The 18092-nt window shown below is 46.1% G+C and overlaps 1 protein-coding gene across 1 annotated transcript in view; it reads left to right on the forward strand.

Annotated features, from left to right (window-relative positions):
• The window catches only part of LOC121573119 (transcription elongation regulator 1-like protein), a 47806-nt gene that overhangs the window by 14006 nt on the left and 15708 nt on the right, over nt 1–18092 (forward strand). The window contains exons 5-7 of the mRNA XM_045217566.1: nt 13661–13818; nt 15024–15117; nt 15382–15520. Of these exons, the coding sequence (XP_045073501.1) occupies nt 13661–13818; nt 15024–15117; nt 15382–15520 (391 nt within the window). The remainder of the gene's footprint in view (nt 1–13660; nt 13819–15023; nt 15118–15381; nt 15521–18092) is intronic.

Here is an 18092-nt window from a genome sequence, read left to right on the forward strand (position 1 = left end):
AAACAGGTCAGGGACAAAGTTGTGGAGAAGTACAGATCAGGGTTGGGTTATAAAAAAATATCAGAAACTTTGAACATCCCATGGAGCACCATTAAATCCATTATTAAAAAATTGAAAGAAAATGGCACCACAACAAACCTGCCAAGAGAGGGCCGCCAACCAAAACTCACGGACCAGGCAAGGAGGGCAGTAATCAGAGAGGCAATGTGGTTTTTACTCCATACATTTTCCCTGACACCCCAAAAGTAAAATGGTCCAATTCACGCACTTATCAAGAGAACATCCCTGGTCATCCATACTGCCTCTGATCAAGAGAACATCCCTGGTCATCCATACTGCCTCTTATCAAGAGAACATCCCTGGTCATCCATACTGCCTCTTATCAAGAGAACATCCCTGGTCATCCATACTGCCTCTGATCAAGAGAACATCCCTGGTCATCCATACTGCCACTTATCAAGAGAACATCCCTGGTCATCCATACTGCCTCTTATCAAGAGAACATCCCTGGTCATCCATACTGCCTCTTATCAAGAGAACATCCCTGGTCATCCATACTGCCTCTTATCAAGAGAACATCCCTGGTCATCCATACTGCCTCTGATCAAGAGAACATCCCTGGTCATCCATACTGCCTCTTATCAAGAGAACATCCCTGGTCATCCATACTGCCTCTGATCAAGAGAACATCCCTGGTCATCCATACTGCCTCTTATCAAGAGAACATCCCTGGTCATCCATACTGCCTCTGATCAAGAGAACATCCCTGGTCATCCATACTGCCTCTTATCAAGAGAACATCCCTGGTCATCCATACTGCCTCTTATCAAGAGAACATCCCTGGTCATCCATACTGCCTCTTATCAAGAGAACATCCCTGGTCATCCATACTGCCTCTTATCAAGAGAACATCCCTGGTCATCCATACTGCCTCTGATCTGGCGGACTCACTAAACACATGTTTAGTTAGTAAATTATGTCTGAGTGTTGGAGTGTGCCCTTGGCTATCCGTAAATTTAAAAACAAGAAAATGGTCCAGTCTGGTTTCCTTAATATAAGGAATTTGAAATTATTTATACTTTAACTTTTACTTTTGATACGTAAGTATATTTTAGCAATTACATGTACTTTTGATACTTAAGTATATTTAAAACAAAATACTTTTAGACTTTTTCTTTGTCTTTTTTTATTTATTTAGGGGGTAGATCGGCTTTAATATTGCAGATAGATTGTAACTTCCATCAATGTAATTGTCTGCAACACTTTTTTCTCTCGCAAATATATATATATATATATATATATATACACACACATACATACAACATATTTATCAATTATTATATTAGAGTTTAACCTCAATATTTGTTGAATTTTTTTGTTCTGTCGTTTCTGGAGGATTAAATTGAAATCGCAACCAACTTTCTATGGCTTGTTTTAGAAAAAGTGATATTTGGGAGATGATTTCCTTTTCAAATAACTGAAAGTGAGAGGTTGTAATCTGAATAAAGGGAAAAAGGCCATTCTTAAACATTGGGTGAGACAATCTTACTAATTTGCTAGAGAACCAGTTCGGATTTAAGTATAACTTTTGTATGACTGAAGCTTTTAGTGATAGGTCTAATGCTTTAATAGTTAATAATTTCTGTCCTCCAAATTCATATTCATTATATAAATAGGCCCTTTTAATTTTGTCTGGCTTGCCGTTCCAAATAAAATTGAATATTTTTTTCTCATATAGTTTAAAAAACTGTTCGCTAGGCGTAGGCAAGACCATAAGCAAATAGATAAACTGGGATAATACTAAAGAGTTAATCAGGGTGATTTTTCCACAAATTGACAGGTATTTACCTTTCCATGGTAGCTAGATCTTATCTATTTTGCTAACTTTCTATTAACATTTATTGGAGTGAGATCATTTATTTCACTTGGGATATGTATTCAGAGTATATCCACATCACCATCAGACCATTTTATTGTTAAACTACATGGTAATGTAAACATTTTATTTTTTAGTGATCGATTACGTAATATAGTACATTTATCATAATTTGTTTCTAATCCAGAGAGGTTAGAAAATGTATCTAGATCCTCTATGAGGCTGTGGAGGGATTCAAGTTGTGGATTTAAAAGAAAACATGAATCATCAGCGTACAATGACACCTTTGTTTTTAAACCCTGGATTTCTAATCCATTGATATTATTGTTGGATCTGATTTTAATAGCTAACATCTCGATGGCCACAATAAATAGATACGCCGATAGTGGACAACCTTGTTTCACTCCTCTTGACAGTTTAAAACTTTCTGAGAAATAGCCATTATTTACTATTTTACACCTAGGGTTACTATACATGATTTTAACCCATTTTATAAGAGATTCTCCAAAATTGAAATGCCCCAGGCATTTATATATAAACCCCAGTCATACTTTATCAAATGCCTTTTCGAAGTCTGCTATGAAGAGCAGGCCTGGTTTCCCAGATTTTCCATTGTGTTCTATTGTTTCCAGTACTTGCCTTTTGTTATCTCCAATGTATCTTCCATGTAAAAAACCTGTCTGTGTAACGATCCCGGCAGTCTGAGTCGGGTCCTGTCTGTGGACTAGTTTTTCTGCTCGTGATCTCCAGTTTCCCGAGGGTTCTGGAACGCTCCGGGGAGCTCTCTTGATTTCCGCACCTGCATCCCATCAGCAATCTGCACACCTGGTCCTGATCATCACCCTTCTTAGGCTCTGGCCTAACATCCATTCCCTGCCGGATCGTTAGCCATGAACAGTAGGTTTACCAGAGTATCAGTCGTAGAGCTTCTAGCGTTAGTTTTTGTTGTTTTGCACCTTGTTGATTTGTTGTTTACTTACCTCCGTTTTGTTCCATCTGCAGTCACTCGTCCAGAACCTTCATCCAACCTCTGCCTGGTGGTCGGCGGCTGCCGAGCCACGATTGGATCAACCACTGCACCCCAACAACTAATCAACGCCGCCCGCTCTGTTCCCTGGATTATTCAGCATCACTCTTGAACTTGTAAATAAACACTCACCTTCGTTTCAACTTACCTTGTCCTGGTCTGCTTCTGGGTTCTGGCTTTGTAACTCGTGACAGAACGATCCGGCCAGTAATGAACCCAGCGGACCTGGACTCTGTTCGCCATGCCATTACCCATCAGGAGAAGATGTTGGGCCATCATAGCACGGAGCTACAGGAGATCGCGTTGGCAGTTCGGAACCTTTCTACCGGTCTGACGGAGGTCCAGAACCAGCGCGAAGTTTCCGGTGGAGGATCCACTACCGGTTTCACCCATCTCGCCTGCCGCGTCTGGAGCGGTGTCCTTCCGTGAGCCCAAGGTTCCGACGCCGGATAAATATGAGGGGGAGCTGGGAAGATGCCGTTCTTTCCTTATGCAGTGTGGGTTAGTGTTCGATCTACAGCCCTACTCTTATGCCACAGACAAGGCTAGGATAGCCTTTGTGATTGAGTTGCTGCGTGGTCGAGCGCTGGAGTGGGCTTCAGCCGTTTGGGAACGACAAGACCCCTGCATGGCTTCATACCCGGGGTTCACGGCCGAGCTGAGGAAGCTTTTCGACCATTCCGTCCGAGGGAGGGACGCAGCTAGGCGCCTGTTTTCGCTTCACCAAGGAACTCGCAGCGTGGCCGACTTCGTGATCGAGTTCAAGACGTTGGCTGTGGAGAGTGGGTGGAATGAGGAGTCTCTGCAAGCGGCCTTCTACCAGGGTCTGTCGGAGCAGCTCAAGGATGAGTTGATCTCCTATCCGGAGCCTAGTGACCTGGACAGCTTGGTAGCCTTGTCTATTCGGGTGGATAATCGAGTCCGAGAGCGAAGGAGGGAGAAGCAATGGGGTCCGTCCAATCGATCAGCTTCTCAGGTTCCAGTCGGGTCGGGGATTGGTCCAGAATACGTCGATCATCGTCCACCACACAGGATTAGTGGAGAGGTCCTGTCTCCCGAGTCGGAACCAATGCAAGTAGGGCGGCACGGGTTAACCAAGGAGGAACGCCAACTCAGACGTAGGACTAACTGTTGCCTCTACTGTGGTGGTTCGGGACATTACCTCGCCACCTGTTCCCGGCGGTCGTCAAACTGCGCGGCTCGCTAAAGTTGGGAGGACTTTTAGCGAGCCAGTTTCGACCTCTCAATACCTCTGTCAGACCCCGTTTCCCGGCTACCCTTGTGAACAGGAATCAGAGCTTAGCGATTAACGCTTTTATCGATTCAGGTGCCGATGGAAGCTTTCTTGATGCCGAGTTGGTGGAACAGCTGGGGCTTTCCAAGGAGCAATTGCCGGAAGCCATTGAAGCGACCACTCTGAACGGCAGTAGGCTGGCACGTATCACGATGAGGACTGAACCGGTTAAGATGCTGTTGTCGGGGAATCATTCGGAGATGATTTCATTCTTCATTCTGCCGTCTTCCCATGTTCCTCTGGTCCTTGGATACCCCTGGCTGAAGGAACACAATCCCACGTTCGATTGGGTGACGGGCAAGGTAACGAGTTGGAGCCTTGATTGTCATGCTAACTGTCTCAAGACTGCCTGTCCCCATTCGGTTCCCAGTCAGGTGATTGAGGTTAAACCCCCAGATTTGTCCCTGGTTCCCGAGACATATCACGATTTGGGGAAAGTGTTCAGTAAGCAGAAGGCTCTGTCACTCCCTCCCCACCGACCATATGATTGTGCCATCAACCTGTTCCCTGGAGCTGTCTACCCCAAGGGAAGGTTATACAGTATCTCCCGCCCTGAACGTGAGGCTTTGGAGACCTACATCAAGGAGTCCCTAGCTGCTGGTCTCGTTCGTCCCTCGTCATCACCCCTGGGGGCAGGATTCTTCTTTGTGGGTAAGAAGGATGGCTCTCTTCGACCGTGTATTGATTATCGGGGGTTGAATGACATCACGGTCAAGAACAAGTATCCCCTGCCCTTGATGAGTTCTGCCTTCGACTCCTTACAGGGTGCTACGGTGTTCACCAAGCTAGACCTACGCAATGCGTATCACATGGTCCGGATCAGAGAGGGAGACGAGTGGTTGACGGGTTTCAATACACCGATGGGTCACTTGAGTATCAGGTGATGCCGTTTGGACTGACCAATGCTCCAGCGGTATTCCAGAGTATGGTGAACGACGTCCTGAGAGATATGATCGGTCTCTTTGTGTTTGTTTATCTGGATGACATTCTGATCTTCTCGAAGGAACCTTCCGACCACGTCCAGCATGTCCGGCAGGTTCTGCAGCGATTGTTGGAGAATCGCCTGTTCGTGAAGGCCGAGAAGTGCGAGTTTCACGCCCACACGACATCCTTTCTCGGGTACATCATCTCCAGGGGAGAGATTAGGATGGACCAGGAGAAGGTTAGAGCGGTTCTGGAATGGGCCCAGCCCGGTACGAGATTGCAGCTCCAGAGATTTTTGGGGTTTGCGAATTTCTACCGCAGATTCATCCGGGATTACAGCCGTGTGGCCGCTCCGTTAACTGCCTTGACTTCCAGTATCAGGAGCTTCAAGTGGAATCCGGAGGCGGATCGAGCGTTTCTGGATTTGAAGAGGCGATTCACCAACGCACCGATTCTCTCTCAACCGGACACGGCCCGTCAGTTCGTCGTTGAAATGGACGCGTCTGATGTGGGAGTTGGCGCCATCCTGTCGCAGCGATGCTCCACGGACAGTAAACTCCATCCCTGCGCCTACTACTCTGTCGCCTTTCGCCTGCGGAGAGGAATTACGATGTGGGTAACCGGGAGCTTCTCGCGGTGAAACTTGCCTTGGAGGAGTGGCGCCACTGGTTGGAGGGGGCGGAGCAACCGTTTATTGTCTGGACTGACCACAAGAATCTTGCTTACGTGCAATCGGCTAGACGTCTCAACTCCCGTCAGGCCAGGTGGTCGTTGTTTTTCGGACGATTCAATTTTTCCCTGACGTTCCGACCTGGATCTAAGAACGGCAAGGCGGACGCCTTGTCTCGGATGTTCTCCAAGACGGAGGAGAGTGGGTCCAAGACCGAGACAATTCTCCCCCGGAACTGCGTCGTGGGAGCTGTTCGGTGGAAGATTGAGGAGGAGGTGATGGCGGCCCTTCGGACGCAGCCCGGTCCCGGTAACGGTCCACCCGGTCGGTTGTTTGTGCCTGAGTCGGTTCGTCCCTGCGGTCCTCAAATGGTCCCACGCCAGCAAGATGGCTTGTCACCCTGGCGTGGCTCGGACGATGGCGTTTCTTCGCAGACGTTTTTGGTGGCCTGCCATGGCCGAGGATACTCGGGGTTATGTTGCTGCCTGTCCAGTGTGTGCGCAGAATAAGAGTACCAATCGGCCCAGCTCTGGACTACTTCACCCCCTTCCTATTCCCCGGCGACCATGGTCGCATCTGGCCCTGGACTTTGTCACTGGGTTGCCCGCTTCTGAGGGGAACACGGTCGTTCTGACTATCGTGGACAGATTCAGCAAGTTCGCCCACTTTGTGCCAATTGCCAAGCTTCCCTCTGCCTCGGAGACGTCCGAGATCCTGGTTAGGGGAGGTTTTCAGGGTCCACGGTTTGCCCAGTGATATCGTTTCCGACCGTGGCCCTCAGTTTACCTCTGCTGTCTGGAAGTCCTTCTGTTTGGCCATTGGAGCTACAGTCAGTCTCACATCTGGTTTTCACCCCCAATCTAATGGTCAGGCGGAGAGAGCCAACCAGAAGATGGAATCCACGCTACGCTGCCTGGCCTCTTCCAACCCCACCTCCTGGGTCTCTCAGTTGCCTTGGGTTGAGTATGCCCACAATACTCTCCCTACATCTGCCACTGGGATGTCTCCCTTCCAGTGCCTGTATGGCTACCAACCTCCCTTGTTCCCTTCTCAGGAGAAGGAGCTCTCAGTGCCTTCTGTTCAGGCCCATATTCGTCGTTGCCACCGGACCTGGCATCGGGCCAGAAAGGCACTCCTTAGAGTTTCGGACCGGTATCAGCTCCAGGCGAATCGTCGCCGGATCCCCGCTCCCACCTATACCATCGGAGATAGGGTCTGGTTGGCCACACGGGATCTTCCTTTACGGACTGAGTCTAGGAAGTTGTTACCGAAGTTCATTGGTCCGTTTGTGGTGGAGAAGGTGATCAATCCGGTGGCAGTTCGACTCAAACTCCCGAGGACGCTCAGAGTCCATCCCACCTTTCATGTCTCCTGCCTCAAGCCTGTTTTCCTCAGTCCTCTGTTGCCTCCTCCGCCTCCTCCTCCTCCTCCTCGGATGATCGGAGGTGGTCCTGCCTACACGGTGCGACGCATCATGGATTCCAGACGGCGGGGCCGGGGTTTCCAGTATCTCGTGGACTGGGAGGGGTATGGTCCTGAAGAGAGGAGTTGGATTCCGCGGCGACAGATCCTAGATGCTGACCTCATCCGTGACTTCTACCGCCTCCATCCTGGCGCTCCGGGGAGTCCGCCCGGTGGCGTTCGTCGGAGGGGGGGTACTGTAACGATCCCGGCAGTCTGAGTCGGGTCCTGTCTGTGGACTAGTTTTTCTGCTCGTGATCTCCAGTTTCCCGAGGGTTCTGGAACGCTCGGGGAGCTCTCTTGATTTCCGCACCTGCATCCCATCAGCAATCTGCACACCTGGTCCTGATCATCACCCTTCTTAGGCTCTGGCCTAACATCCATTCCCTGCCGGATCGTTAGCCATGAACAGTAGGTTTACCAGAGTATCAGTCGTAGAGCTTCTAGCGTTAGTTTTTGTTGTTTTGCACCTTGTTGATTTGTTGTTTACTTACCTCCGTTTTGTTCCATCTGCAGTCACTCGTCCAGAACCTTCATCCAACCTCTGCCTGGTGGTCGGCGGCTGCCGAGCCACGATTGGATCAACCACTGCACCCCAACAACTAATCAACGCCGCCCGCTCTGTTCCCTGGATTATTCAGCATCACTCTTGAACTTGTAAATAAACACTCACCTTCGTTTCAACTTACCTTGTCCTGGTCTGCTTCTGGGTTCTGGCTTTGTAACTCGTGACAGTCTGATTAGAATGAATAAAGTCCGACAATACCTTTTTAATTATATGCGCTATACATTTTGCTAAAATTTTTGCATCACAACACTGAAGTGTAAGGGGCCTCCAATTTTTTTAATGGACTGGATCTTTATATTTTCCACTTGTATCCTGTTTCAGTAATAATGAAATGAGACCTTCTTCTTGAGTGTCTGATAATCTACCATTTACATAGGAGTGGTTAAAACATGCTAATAACGGTCCTTTGAGTATATCAAAAAAGGTTTGGTATACCTCGACTGGTATGCCATCCAACCCTGGAGTTGTCCCGGACTTAAAGTCTTTAATTGCATCCAGAAGTTCCTCCTCTGTAATTTCACCTTCACTTGAGTCTTTCTGTATGGCTGTTAATTTTACATTATCAATAGAAAAAATATCTCTGCAATTAGCTTCAGTTAGAGGAGATGGAGGCGACTGAAACGAAAACATACAGTGGGGAAAAAAAGTATTTAGTCAGCCACCAATTGTGCAAGTTCTCCCACTTAAAAGGATGAGAGAGGCCTGTAATTTTCATCATAGGTACACGTCTACTATGACAGACAAAATGAGAAGAAAAAAATCCAGAAAATCACATTGTAGGATTTTTAATACATTTATTTGCAAATTATGGTGGAAAATAAGTATTTGGTCAATAACAAAAGTTTCTCAATACTTTGTTATATACCCTTTGTTGGCAATGACACAGGTCAAACGTTTTTTGTAAGTCTTCACAAGGTTTTCACACACTGTTGCTGGTATTTTGGCCCATTCCTCCATGCAGATCTCCTCTAGAGCAGTGATGTTTTGGGGCTGTCGCTGGGCAACACGGACTTTCAACTCCCTCCAAAGATTTTCTATGGGGTTGAGATCTGGAGACTGGCTAGGCCACTCCAGGACCATGAAATGCTTCTTACGAAGCCACTCCTTCGTTGCCCGGGTGGTGTGTTTGGGATCATTGTCATGCTGAAAGACCCAGCCACGTTTCATCTTCAATGCCCTTGCTGATGGAAGGAGGTTTTCACTCAAAATCTCACGATACATGGCCCCATTCATTCTTTCCTTTACACGGATCAGTCGTCCTGGTCCCTTTGCAGAAAAAACAGCCCCAAAGCATGATGTTTCCACCCCCATGCTTCACAGTAGGTATGGTGTTCTTTGGATGCAACTCAGCATTCTTTGTCCTCCAAACACGACGAGTTGAGTTTTTACCAAAAAGTTCTATTTTGGTTTCATCTGACCATATGACATTCTCCCAATCCTCTTCTGGATCATCCAAATGCACTCTAGCAAACTTCAGACGGGCCTGGACATGTACTGGCTTAAGCAGGGGGACACGTCTGGCACTGCAGGATTTGAGTCCCTGGCGGCGTAGTGTGTTACTGATGGTAGGCTTTGTTACTTTGGTCCCAGCTCTCTGCAGGTCATTCACTAGGTCCCCCCGTGTGGTTCTGGGGTTTTTGCTCACCGTTCTTGTGATCATTTTGACCCCACAGGGTGAGATCTTGCGTGGAGCCCCAGATCGAGGGAGATTATCAGTGGTCTTGTATGTCTTCCATTTTCTAATAATTGCTCCCACAGTTGATTTCTTCAAACCAAGCTGCTTACCTATTGCAGATTCAGTCTTCCCAGCCTGGTGCAGGTCTACAATTTTGTTTCTGGTGTCCTTTGACAGCTCTTTGGTCTTGGCCATAGTGGAGTTTGGAGTGTGACTGTTTGAGGTTGTGGACAGGTGTCTTTTATACTGATAACAAGTTCAAACAGGTGCCATTAATACAGGTAACGAGTGGAGGACAGAGGAGCCTCTTAAAGAAGAAGTTACAGGTCTGTGAGAGCCAGAAATCTTGCTTGTTTGTAAGTGACCAAATACTTATTTTCCACCATAATTTGCAAATAAATTCATTAAAAATCCTACAATGTGATTTTCTGGAGAAAACAAAATCTCAATTTGTCTGTCATAGTTGACGTGTACCTATGATGAAAATTACAGGCCTCTCTCATCTTTTTAAGTGGGAGAACTTGCACAATTGGTGGCTGACTAAATACTTTTTTTCCCCACTGTATATCTCACTAGATCAGGATATTTAAGCCTCCATATATCTACTAGTTCTAATGTATCCATGACATTCATGATTTCCTTAAGAGCATGAGGGTGTTTGTTTGTAGTGTGATGTCCTTTACGGTCCATTGAGCTATTTAAAACAGTATTATAATCTCCCACCATAATAATAGAGTATTGAATTGCTTGCAGGTTTGATAATTTATTATATATATTGTCAAAGAAGTGTGGATCATCATTATTTGGTCCGTAAAGGTTAATGAGCCATATCTGTTTATGGTCCAATAATGTTTTTAAAATAATCCATCTACCTTGCGTATCTGTTTGGACAATTTGCACATTCGGATCGAAATTACTGTTAATTTATATCATCACCCCTTTTGAGTTTCTTTGCCCATGGGATAAGCATATCCCCCCCCCCACCCCCCTAATGCTAAGCCATTACAATTATAACTTGCTATACCTATTTCACCATATACCATAATGAGATGCAAGTTTCAAATCTATTTATCATTATATATGTTTGTACATTTGCCAATAAAAAATAGCTCAATTGGTAGTGATTGAGTGTCCATATAGCTGTACCATGATATTTGCATTGCTACTAAGTAACCCTCCAATTCCCCTGCTAAAGCCCCATAATAATGTTGGCAGTTCATGCGTAGGATTTTAACCTATAACCCGGATTGCCATTGTATTACATTACATTTTTGACAAGCAATTATTATTTTAGCAAACATCACACTACAAACAAACACCCTCATGCTCTTAAGGAAATCATGAATGTCATGGATACATTAGAACTAGTAGATATATGGAGGGTTAAATATCCTGATCTAGTGAGATACATTTTTGAACATCTTGGCATGGTTCTGTTATAATCTTCACCCGGCACAGCCAGAAGAGGACTGGCCACCCCTCATAGCCTGGTTCCTCTCTAGGTTTCTTCCTAGGTTTTCGCCTTTCTAGGGAGTTTTTCCTAGCCACCGTGCTTCTACACCTGCATTACTAGCTGTTTGGGGTTTTAGGCTGGGTTTCTGTACAGCACTTCGAGATATTAGCTGATGTAAGAAGGGCTATATAAAATAAAATTGATTGATTGATTGATTGAATTATTGTGGTTCATCCTATATTCTCCCTAACATCCTTACCCCCTTGCAGCAGATGTGGGATAAACACACACGCACATACTCCAACACACTCAACCCTTTTCCTCCACAATCAACCATAAAATCAGATGCTCAACGGTTGTTACATCCCAGAGCCCAACTCAAGAAAGGACCTGATATTACGAATGCATACACAAATGCATATACAGTTAAAGCTGTTTGAGAAAGCATGCAAGATTGAGCAAAAATTGACAACAATGTGAGATTTGATTACTTTAAGACTTTTACTGAAGTAGTATTTTACTGGTTGACTTTAACTTTTACTTGAGTCATTTTCTATTAAGGTATCTTTACTTTTACTCAAATATGAAAATTGGGTACTTTTTTCCACCACTGGGTAAAGTTCATAAAACATTAACTGCAATCATTTTATGTGGAATCATGTCTCTACTTTCTTCACTTGTTCTTGAAAACCATATTTTATATATGGTTATTCTTTCTGATCTCATATTAGTTGAAAATGTCAGGAAAACACTGTTATCATGGACTTCATACCCTGAGGAATAATCGCTCGAAGTATGTACAAATTACTTTCAATCGACAGAAAAAAAATAAACACACTGTGGCAAACCTTTGATAGAAAAAGCATTTCAGTCCCAGACAATGAACAACTTGTACCAGGGACAATGGCGCAATAAGCCCTGCCATATCTGTCTGCAGAGCGGTGCAATCTGTTCTTCAATGGACTTGTTTTGTTATTCTCTCCATGTAATAGCTTTCGGTCTGTCAGCGTGTGTTGATGCTGAGAGCAGACTTGAAAGGCACTACATGAAACATGTCATTTGCAACACTTTCTCAGCTCAACGCCTAACGGTGCGCTGGTTCTTAAACCATAACACCCTGTGTTAACCTTTTCATTCATCAGCTTTTATTATGTGACTATTGGATTAAAATATCAAAATACATTTGTAAAAAGCAAATATCTGGTCAACAAATCAAATCCAACCTATTTTGATGATTCTAATATTGAAAGGTCTCGTGAGAGGTTCATCGTGGCAGATTATCAATTATTCCAATACCTGTCTGCTGTGTGAATATCATCTCATGGCTGAGAGCTAGCTAGCCAGGGTATATACCAATTAAATATGTGATATCCTATAAAAAAGGACGGCTCACAACCGGATAATATGAGGATTTAAAACTTCACAATTTATTTCACATGGTGAGCATGAAGACGTATTGAATTATTCCAGGGATTCATATTGCAGCGGTTAATACTCCTGTGGCTTTAAATACATAATGTCTTTAGGAGTAAGAGCTCTGAGGTAATAACAGACAACAGGAACAAATAATGTTATTTTTTTATTTTTTATTATTTAGCAGACGCTCTTATCCAGAGAGACTTACAGGAGCAATTAGGGTTAAGTGTCTTGCTCAAGGGCACATCGACAGATTTTTCACCCAGTCGGCTCGGGGATTAGAACCAGCGACCTTTCGGTTACTGGCACAACACTCTTAACCACTAAGCTACCTGCTTCAGAAACCATCTCCTACTCCATAAACTGAAATACATCAACTATTACATTCTAGTACTTTCTGTAACATGTCATGTCAGACTAAGTGTCATATAACTACAGTGGTTACGTCCATATTACTACATAGAGCATATATTCGTCAACTTATTTCTTAATTACATTATACCAATGTAGAATATAATATAGTATACAGTATACAATCATATCTGCCATTTCACAGACACTTTTTATCCAAAGCGACTTACAGTAGTGCGTGCATGCATTTTCCTATGGGTGGCCCCAAACAGGAATCGAACCCGACAACCCTGGTGTTGCAAGCTTCCCTAACAACGGCGCCACAAAGGACCATGTCCTATAATACTGTGTTTGTTATCTCATGGAATGCTTTTTGGTTCTACCCCCTTTTCTCCCCAGGTGTGTGTTTAGAACTCCCGAGTCTCCCGAGTGGCGCAGTGGTCTAAGGCACTGCATCGCAGTGCTAGCTGTGCCACTAGAGATCCTGGTTTGAATCCAGGCTCTGTCGTAGCCGGCCGCGACCGGGAGACCCATGGGGCAGCGCACAATTGGTCCAGGGTAGGGGAGGGAATGGCTGGCAGGGATGTAGCTCAGCAGGGTTGTGGGTTCAATTCCCATGGGGGGGCCAGTATGAAAAAATAATGTATGCACTCACTAACTGTAAGTCGCTCTGGATAAGAGCGTCTGCTAAATGACTAAAATGTAGAACAATATTATTGTAGTGTGCTGTTTCAAAGGGTTCAAAGAGTGGAACATCAACTTGAAGGAAAGTTAAGACCTGACAGAGGCAGCGTACTGGCGCTTGAGTCTACAAAACACACGTTTATCCTTGACAGGCAACCACCATCTCTATTATCTGGCGTGACACACACACCAGTGGGAACTGGTCAGGCATTACTGATCCAATTGGCATCCTTGCATTTTTTCACGCTAATCTCTCCTCAGGTGTGTGGTGTGGACGGGTGACGACAGAGTATTCTTCTTCAACCCGACGATACAACTCTCTGTTTGGGACCAGCCGGTAGATCTGAAGGACCGCGGAGAGGATCTCAACCGGATTATAGAAGATCCTCCACATAAACGCAAAAAGGATTGTTTGTCCAGTAAGTTAATGGTACTTCTTCCCCATTGGCTTGTTCTCATCCCTCCGTAGAGTTGGACCCAGTTAGAACGGTTCTTAACGAAGTGGGTATTTACCCGGCCGTGGCTTCAGATGGAACTGAAAAGCTCGTTATCAGTCCGCTGTTTTTTATTTGTAATGATTCCAACGTGTTTTTAATGATCTGTTAATATGGAGGCCAATAAAAATGCATCATCGAATGATCTTTACCATCCTGATATACTAGATCCTATGTACAGTGTTTCGGGTTCCATTGCCTGTCGACCCCCAGACTACCAGAGGATCTTGATGCCTGTGTTCATTGAAGCAGATGATGATCATGAATGGAAAAATCCAACGTGGAACCTTTAGGATATGAAACCATCTCATGGCAGCGTCCCAAATGCCACCCTATTCCCTAATCAGTGCACTACTTTAGACCAGGGCCTATAGGGTCCATAGGGCTCTGGTTAAAATATAGATCACTATATCGGTAATAGGGTTCCATTTGGGATGCTTCCCATCTCTTTTTGTGTTCTAGCAGAATAGATCACATGGAAGTCCTACGTGTGACTGGCTCTGTAAATATTGAATTACATTGGATCTTGTCAGCAAAGATATCATCTCCCCTGACTAGATTTCCCAGAGGGTGGTTTGTCTCTATTGATTTAGCCTTATTGCGGTTACCAGCTGATTATGTATCGATGACCTTTTACCTGTCTGAACTTCACTGTTCCAACAAAGCATGTCTGGCAAATTAGCTTTGGTAAATATGTGGACAACCCCAATGACCTGAACATTGACTCTTGGCTGATAAGATGGTGGGCAGCAACGCTACTCTAGTCTGATAGATTCTCTCATAGTGGTTTTTAATGACCGATGTTATGAAGTCGGAGTCCATTGAAAAAAGGATGTGTGCTATCTATGGTTCCTCTGTGTATCCATTCTCTTAGCAGAGGATGGTTCTAAGTAACTCTCCGTCAGCTAATGACGATTCTAATTCACAGTGGATTTTAATGACCAATCATATGAAGTTGGAGTCCATTGAAAAAGGATGTGTGCTTTGGTTCTGTTGAAGTCCATAAAAAAAATATATGTTTGCTATGGTTCTGTTGGAGTCCATTGAAAAGGGATGTGTGCTATGGTTCTGTTGGAGTCCATTGAAAAAGGATGTGTGCTATGGTTCTGTCTGTGTGTCCGTTATCTCAGCAGAGGATGATTCTAACTCTCCGTCTGCTGATGACGATGATGATGATGATGATGATGATGATGAAGAGCATTATTCAAAAACCAAGAGGAACAAGTGAGTGTCCGAAGGTTTTTCCCATCTTAACCATACTCATAGTATAGCATTACAATGATACTTCTCTACAGAACAATCATATTTTGAAGTGCATGGGAGTACTTTTTGTAAAAAATGCTAATGTACAAATACACTGTACAGTACTGTACACTACTTTTGACCAGAAGCCCTGTCGGCCCTGGTCAAAAGTAGATCGCTATATAGGGAGTAGGGTGCCATTTGGGACGTGTCCTACAACCGTTTCTTTGTTTGTGTCCTCCTCAGACTGGAGGAACCTCCGGAAGCCAATCGGGACCTGAGAGAGACGGCAGGCGGAGAGACATGCGGCACTCCTCCCCATCGGACTGTTCTACCTTTAGAACTACGCGTCACGCACTTCAGGGACATGCTCCTTGAAAGACGGGTAAAGTCATATTTGAACGGAATACAAAATCTTAAATGCACTTAGGCTGAGTTTAGACAGGCAGCCCAATTCTGATATATTTTCCACTAAATTGGGTATTTTGACCAGTCACATCAGATCTTTTCACATCAGATATATTTTTTCAGATGTGATCTGATTTGGTCAAAAGACCGGTTAGTGAAACAATTGTCCGATTTTGTAACGATTCCGGCAGTCTGAGTCGGTTCCTGTCTGTGTATTAGTTTTTCTGCTCGGGATCTCCAGTTTCCCGAGGGTTCTGGAACGCTCCCTGCCTGGTTGCCGGGCTACGTTGCTAGGCGGGAGCTCTCCTGATTTCCACACCTGCATTCCATCAGTAATCTGCACACCTGGCCCTGATCATCACCTTCATAAGCTCTGACCTGACATCCATTCCCTGCCGGATCGTTAGCCATGAACATCACTCACCCGGAACCTTCACCCAACCTCTGCCTGATGGTCGGCGGCTGCCGAGCCATTACTGGACCTACCACTGCACCCTCAACAACCCATCCACGCCACCCGCTCTGTTCCCTGGATTATTCAGCCTCACTCGTGGATCTATTAAATAAACACTCACCTTTGTTTCAACTTACCTTGTCCTGGTCTGCTTCTGGGTTCTGGCTTAGTAAACCGTGACAGAACGATCCGGCCAGTAATGAACCCAGCGGACCTGGACTCTGTTCGCCATGCCATTACCCATCAGGAGAAGATGTTGGGCCATCATAGCACGGTACTACAGGAGATCGCGTTGTCAGTTCGGAACCTTTCTACCGGTCTGACGGAGGTCCAGAACCAGCGCAAGTTTCCGGTGGAGGATCCACTACCGGTTTCACCCATCTCGCCTGCCGCTTCTGGAGCTGTGTCCTTCCGTGAGCCCAAGGTTCCGACGCCGGATAAATATGAGGGGGAGCTGGGAAGATGCCGTTCCTTCCTTATGCAGTGTGGGTTAGTGTTCGATCTACAGCCCTACTCTTATGCCACAGACAAGGCTAGGATAGCCTTTGTGATTGAGTTGCTGCGTGGTCGAGCGCTGGAGTGGGCTTCAGCCGTTTGGGAACGACAGGATCCCTGCATGGCTTCATACCAGGGGTTCACGGCCGAGATGAGGAAGCTCTTCGACCATTCCGTCCGAGGGAGGGACGCAGCTAGGCGCCTGTTTTCGCTTCGCCAAGGAACTCGCAGCGTGGCCGACTTCGTGATCGAGTTCAAGACGTTGGCTGTGGAGAGTGGGTGGAATGAGGAGTCTCTGCAAGCGGCCTTTTACCAGGGTCTGTCGGAGCAGCTCAAGGATGAGTTGATCTCCTATCCGGAGCCTAGTGACCTGGACAGCTTGGTAGCCTTGTCTATTCGGGTGGATAATCGAGTCCGAGAGCGAAGGAGGGAGAAGCAATGGGTCCCGTCCAACCGATCAGCTTCTCAGGTTCCAGTCGGGTCGGGGATTGGACCAGAATACGTCGATCATCGTCCACCACACAGGATTAGTGGAGAGGTCCTGTCTCCCGATTCTGAACCCATGCAAGTGGGGGCGGCACGGGTTAACCAAGGAGGAGCGCCAACACAGACGTAGGACTAACTGTTGCCTCTGCTGTGGTGGTTCGGGACATTACCTCGCCACTTGTTCCCGGCGGTCGTCAAACTGCGCGGCTCGCTAAAGTTGGGAGGACTTTTAGCGAGCCAGTTTCGACCTCTCAATACCTCTGTCAGACCCCGTTTCCGGCTACCCTTATGAACAGGAATCAGAGCTTAGCGATTAACGCTTTATCGATTCAGGTGCCGATGGAAGCTTTCTTGATGCCGAGTTGGTGGAACAGCTGGGGCTTTCCAAGGAGCAATTGCCGGAAGCCATTGAAGCTACCACTCTGGACGGCAGTAGTCTGGCACGTATCACGATGAGGACTGAACCGGTTAAGATGCTGTTGTCGGGGAATCATTCTGAGATGATTTCATTCTTCATTCTGCCGTCTTCCCATGTTCCTCTGGTCCTTGGATACCCCTGGCTGAAGGAACACAATCCCACGTTCGATTGGGTGACGGGCAAGGTAACGAGTTGGAGCCTTGATTGTCATGCTAACTGTCTCAAGACTGCCTGTCCCCATTCGGTTCCCAGTCAGGTGATTGAGGCTAAACCCCCAGATTTGTCCCTGGTTCCCGAGACATATCATGATTTGGGGGAAGTGTTCAGTAAGCAGAAGGCTCTGTCACTCCCTCCCCACCGACCATATGATTGTGCCATCAACCTGTTCCCTGGAGCTGTCTACCCCAAGGGAAGGTTATACAGTATCTCCCGACCTGAACGTGAGGCTTTGGAGACCTACATCAAGGAGTCTCTAGCTGCTGGTCTCGTTCGTCCCTCGTCATCACCCCTGGGGGCAGGATTCTTCTTTGTGGGTAAGAAGGATGGCTCTCTTCGACCGTGTATTGATTATCGGGGGTTGAATGACATCACGGTCAAGAACAAGTATCCCCTGCCCTTGATGAGTTCTGCCTTCGACTCCTTACAGGGTGCTACGGTGTTCACCAAGCTAGACCTACGCAATGCGTATCACATGGT

The sequence above is a fragment of the Coregonus clupeaformis genome, unplaced genomic scaffold (genome assembly GCF_020615455.1).
Source record: "Coregonus clupeaformis isolate EN_2021a unplaced genomic scaffold, ASM2061545v1 scaf1123, whole genome shotgun sequence".
NCBI classification, from domain to species: Eukaryota; Metazoa; Chordata; class Actinopteri; order Salmoniformes; family Salmonidae; genus Coregonus; species Coregonus clupeaformis.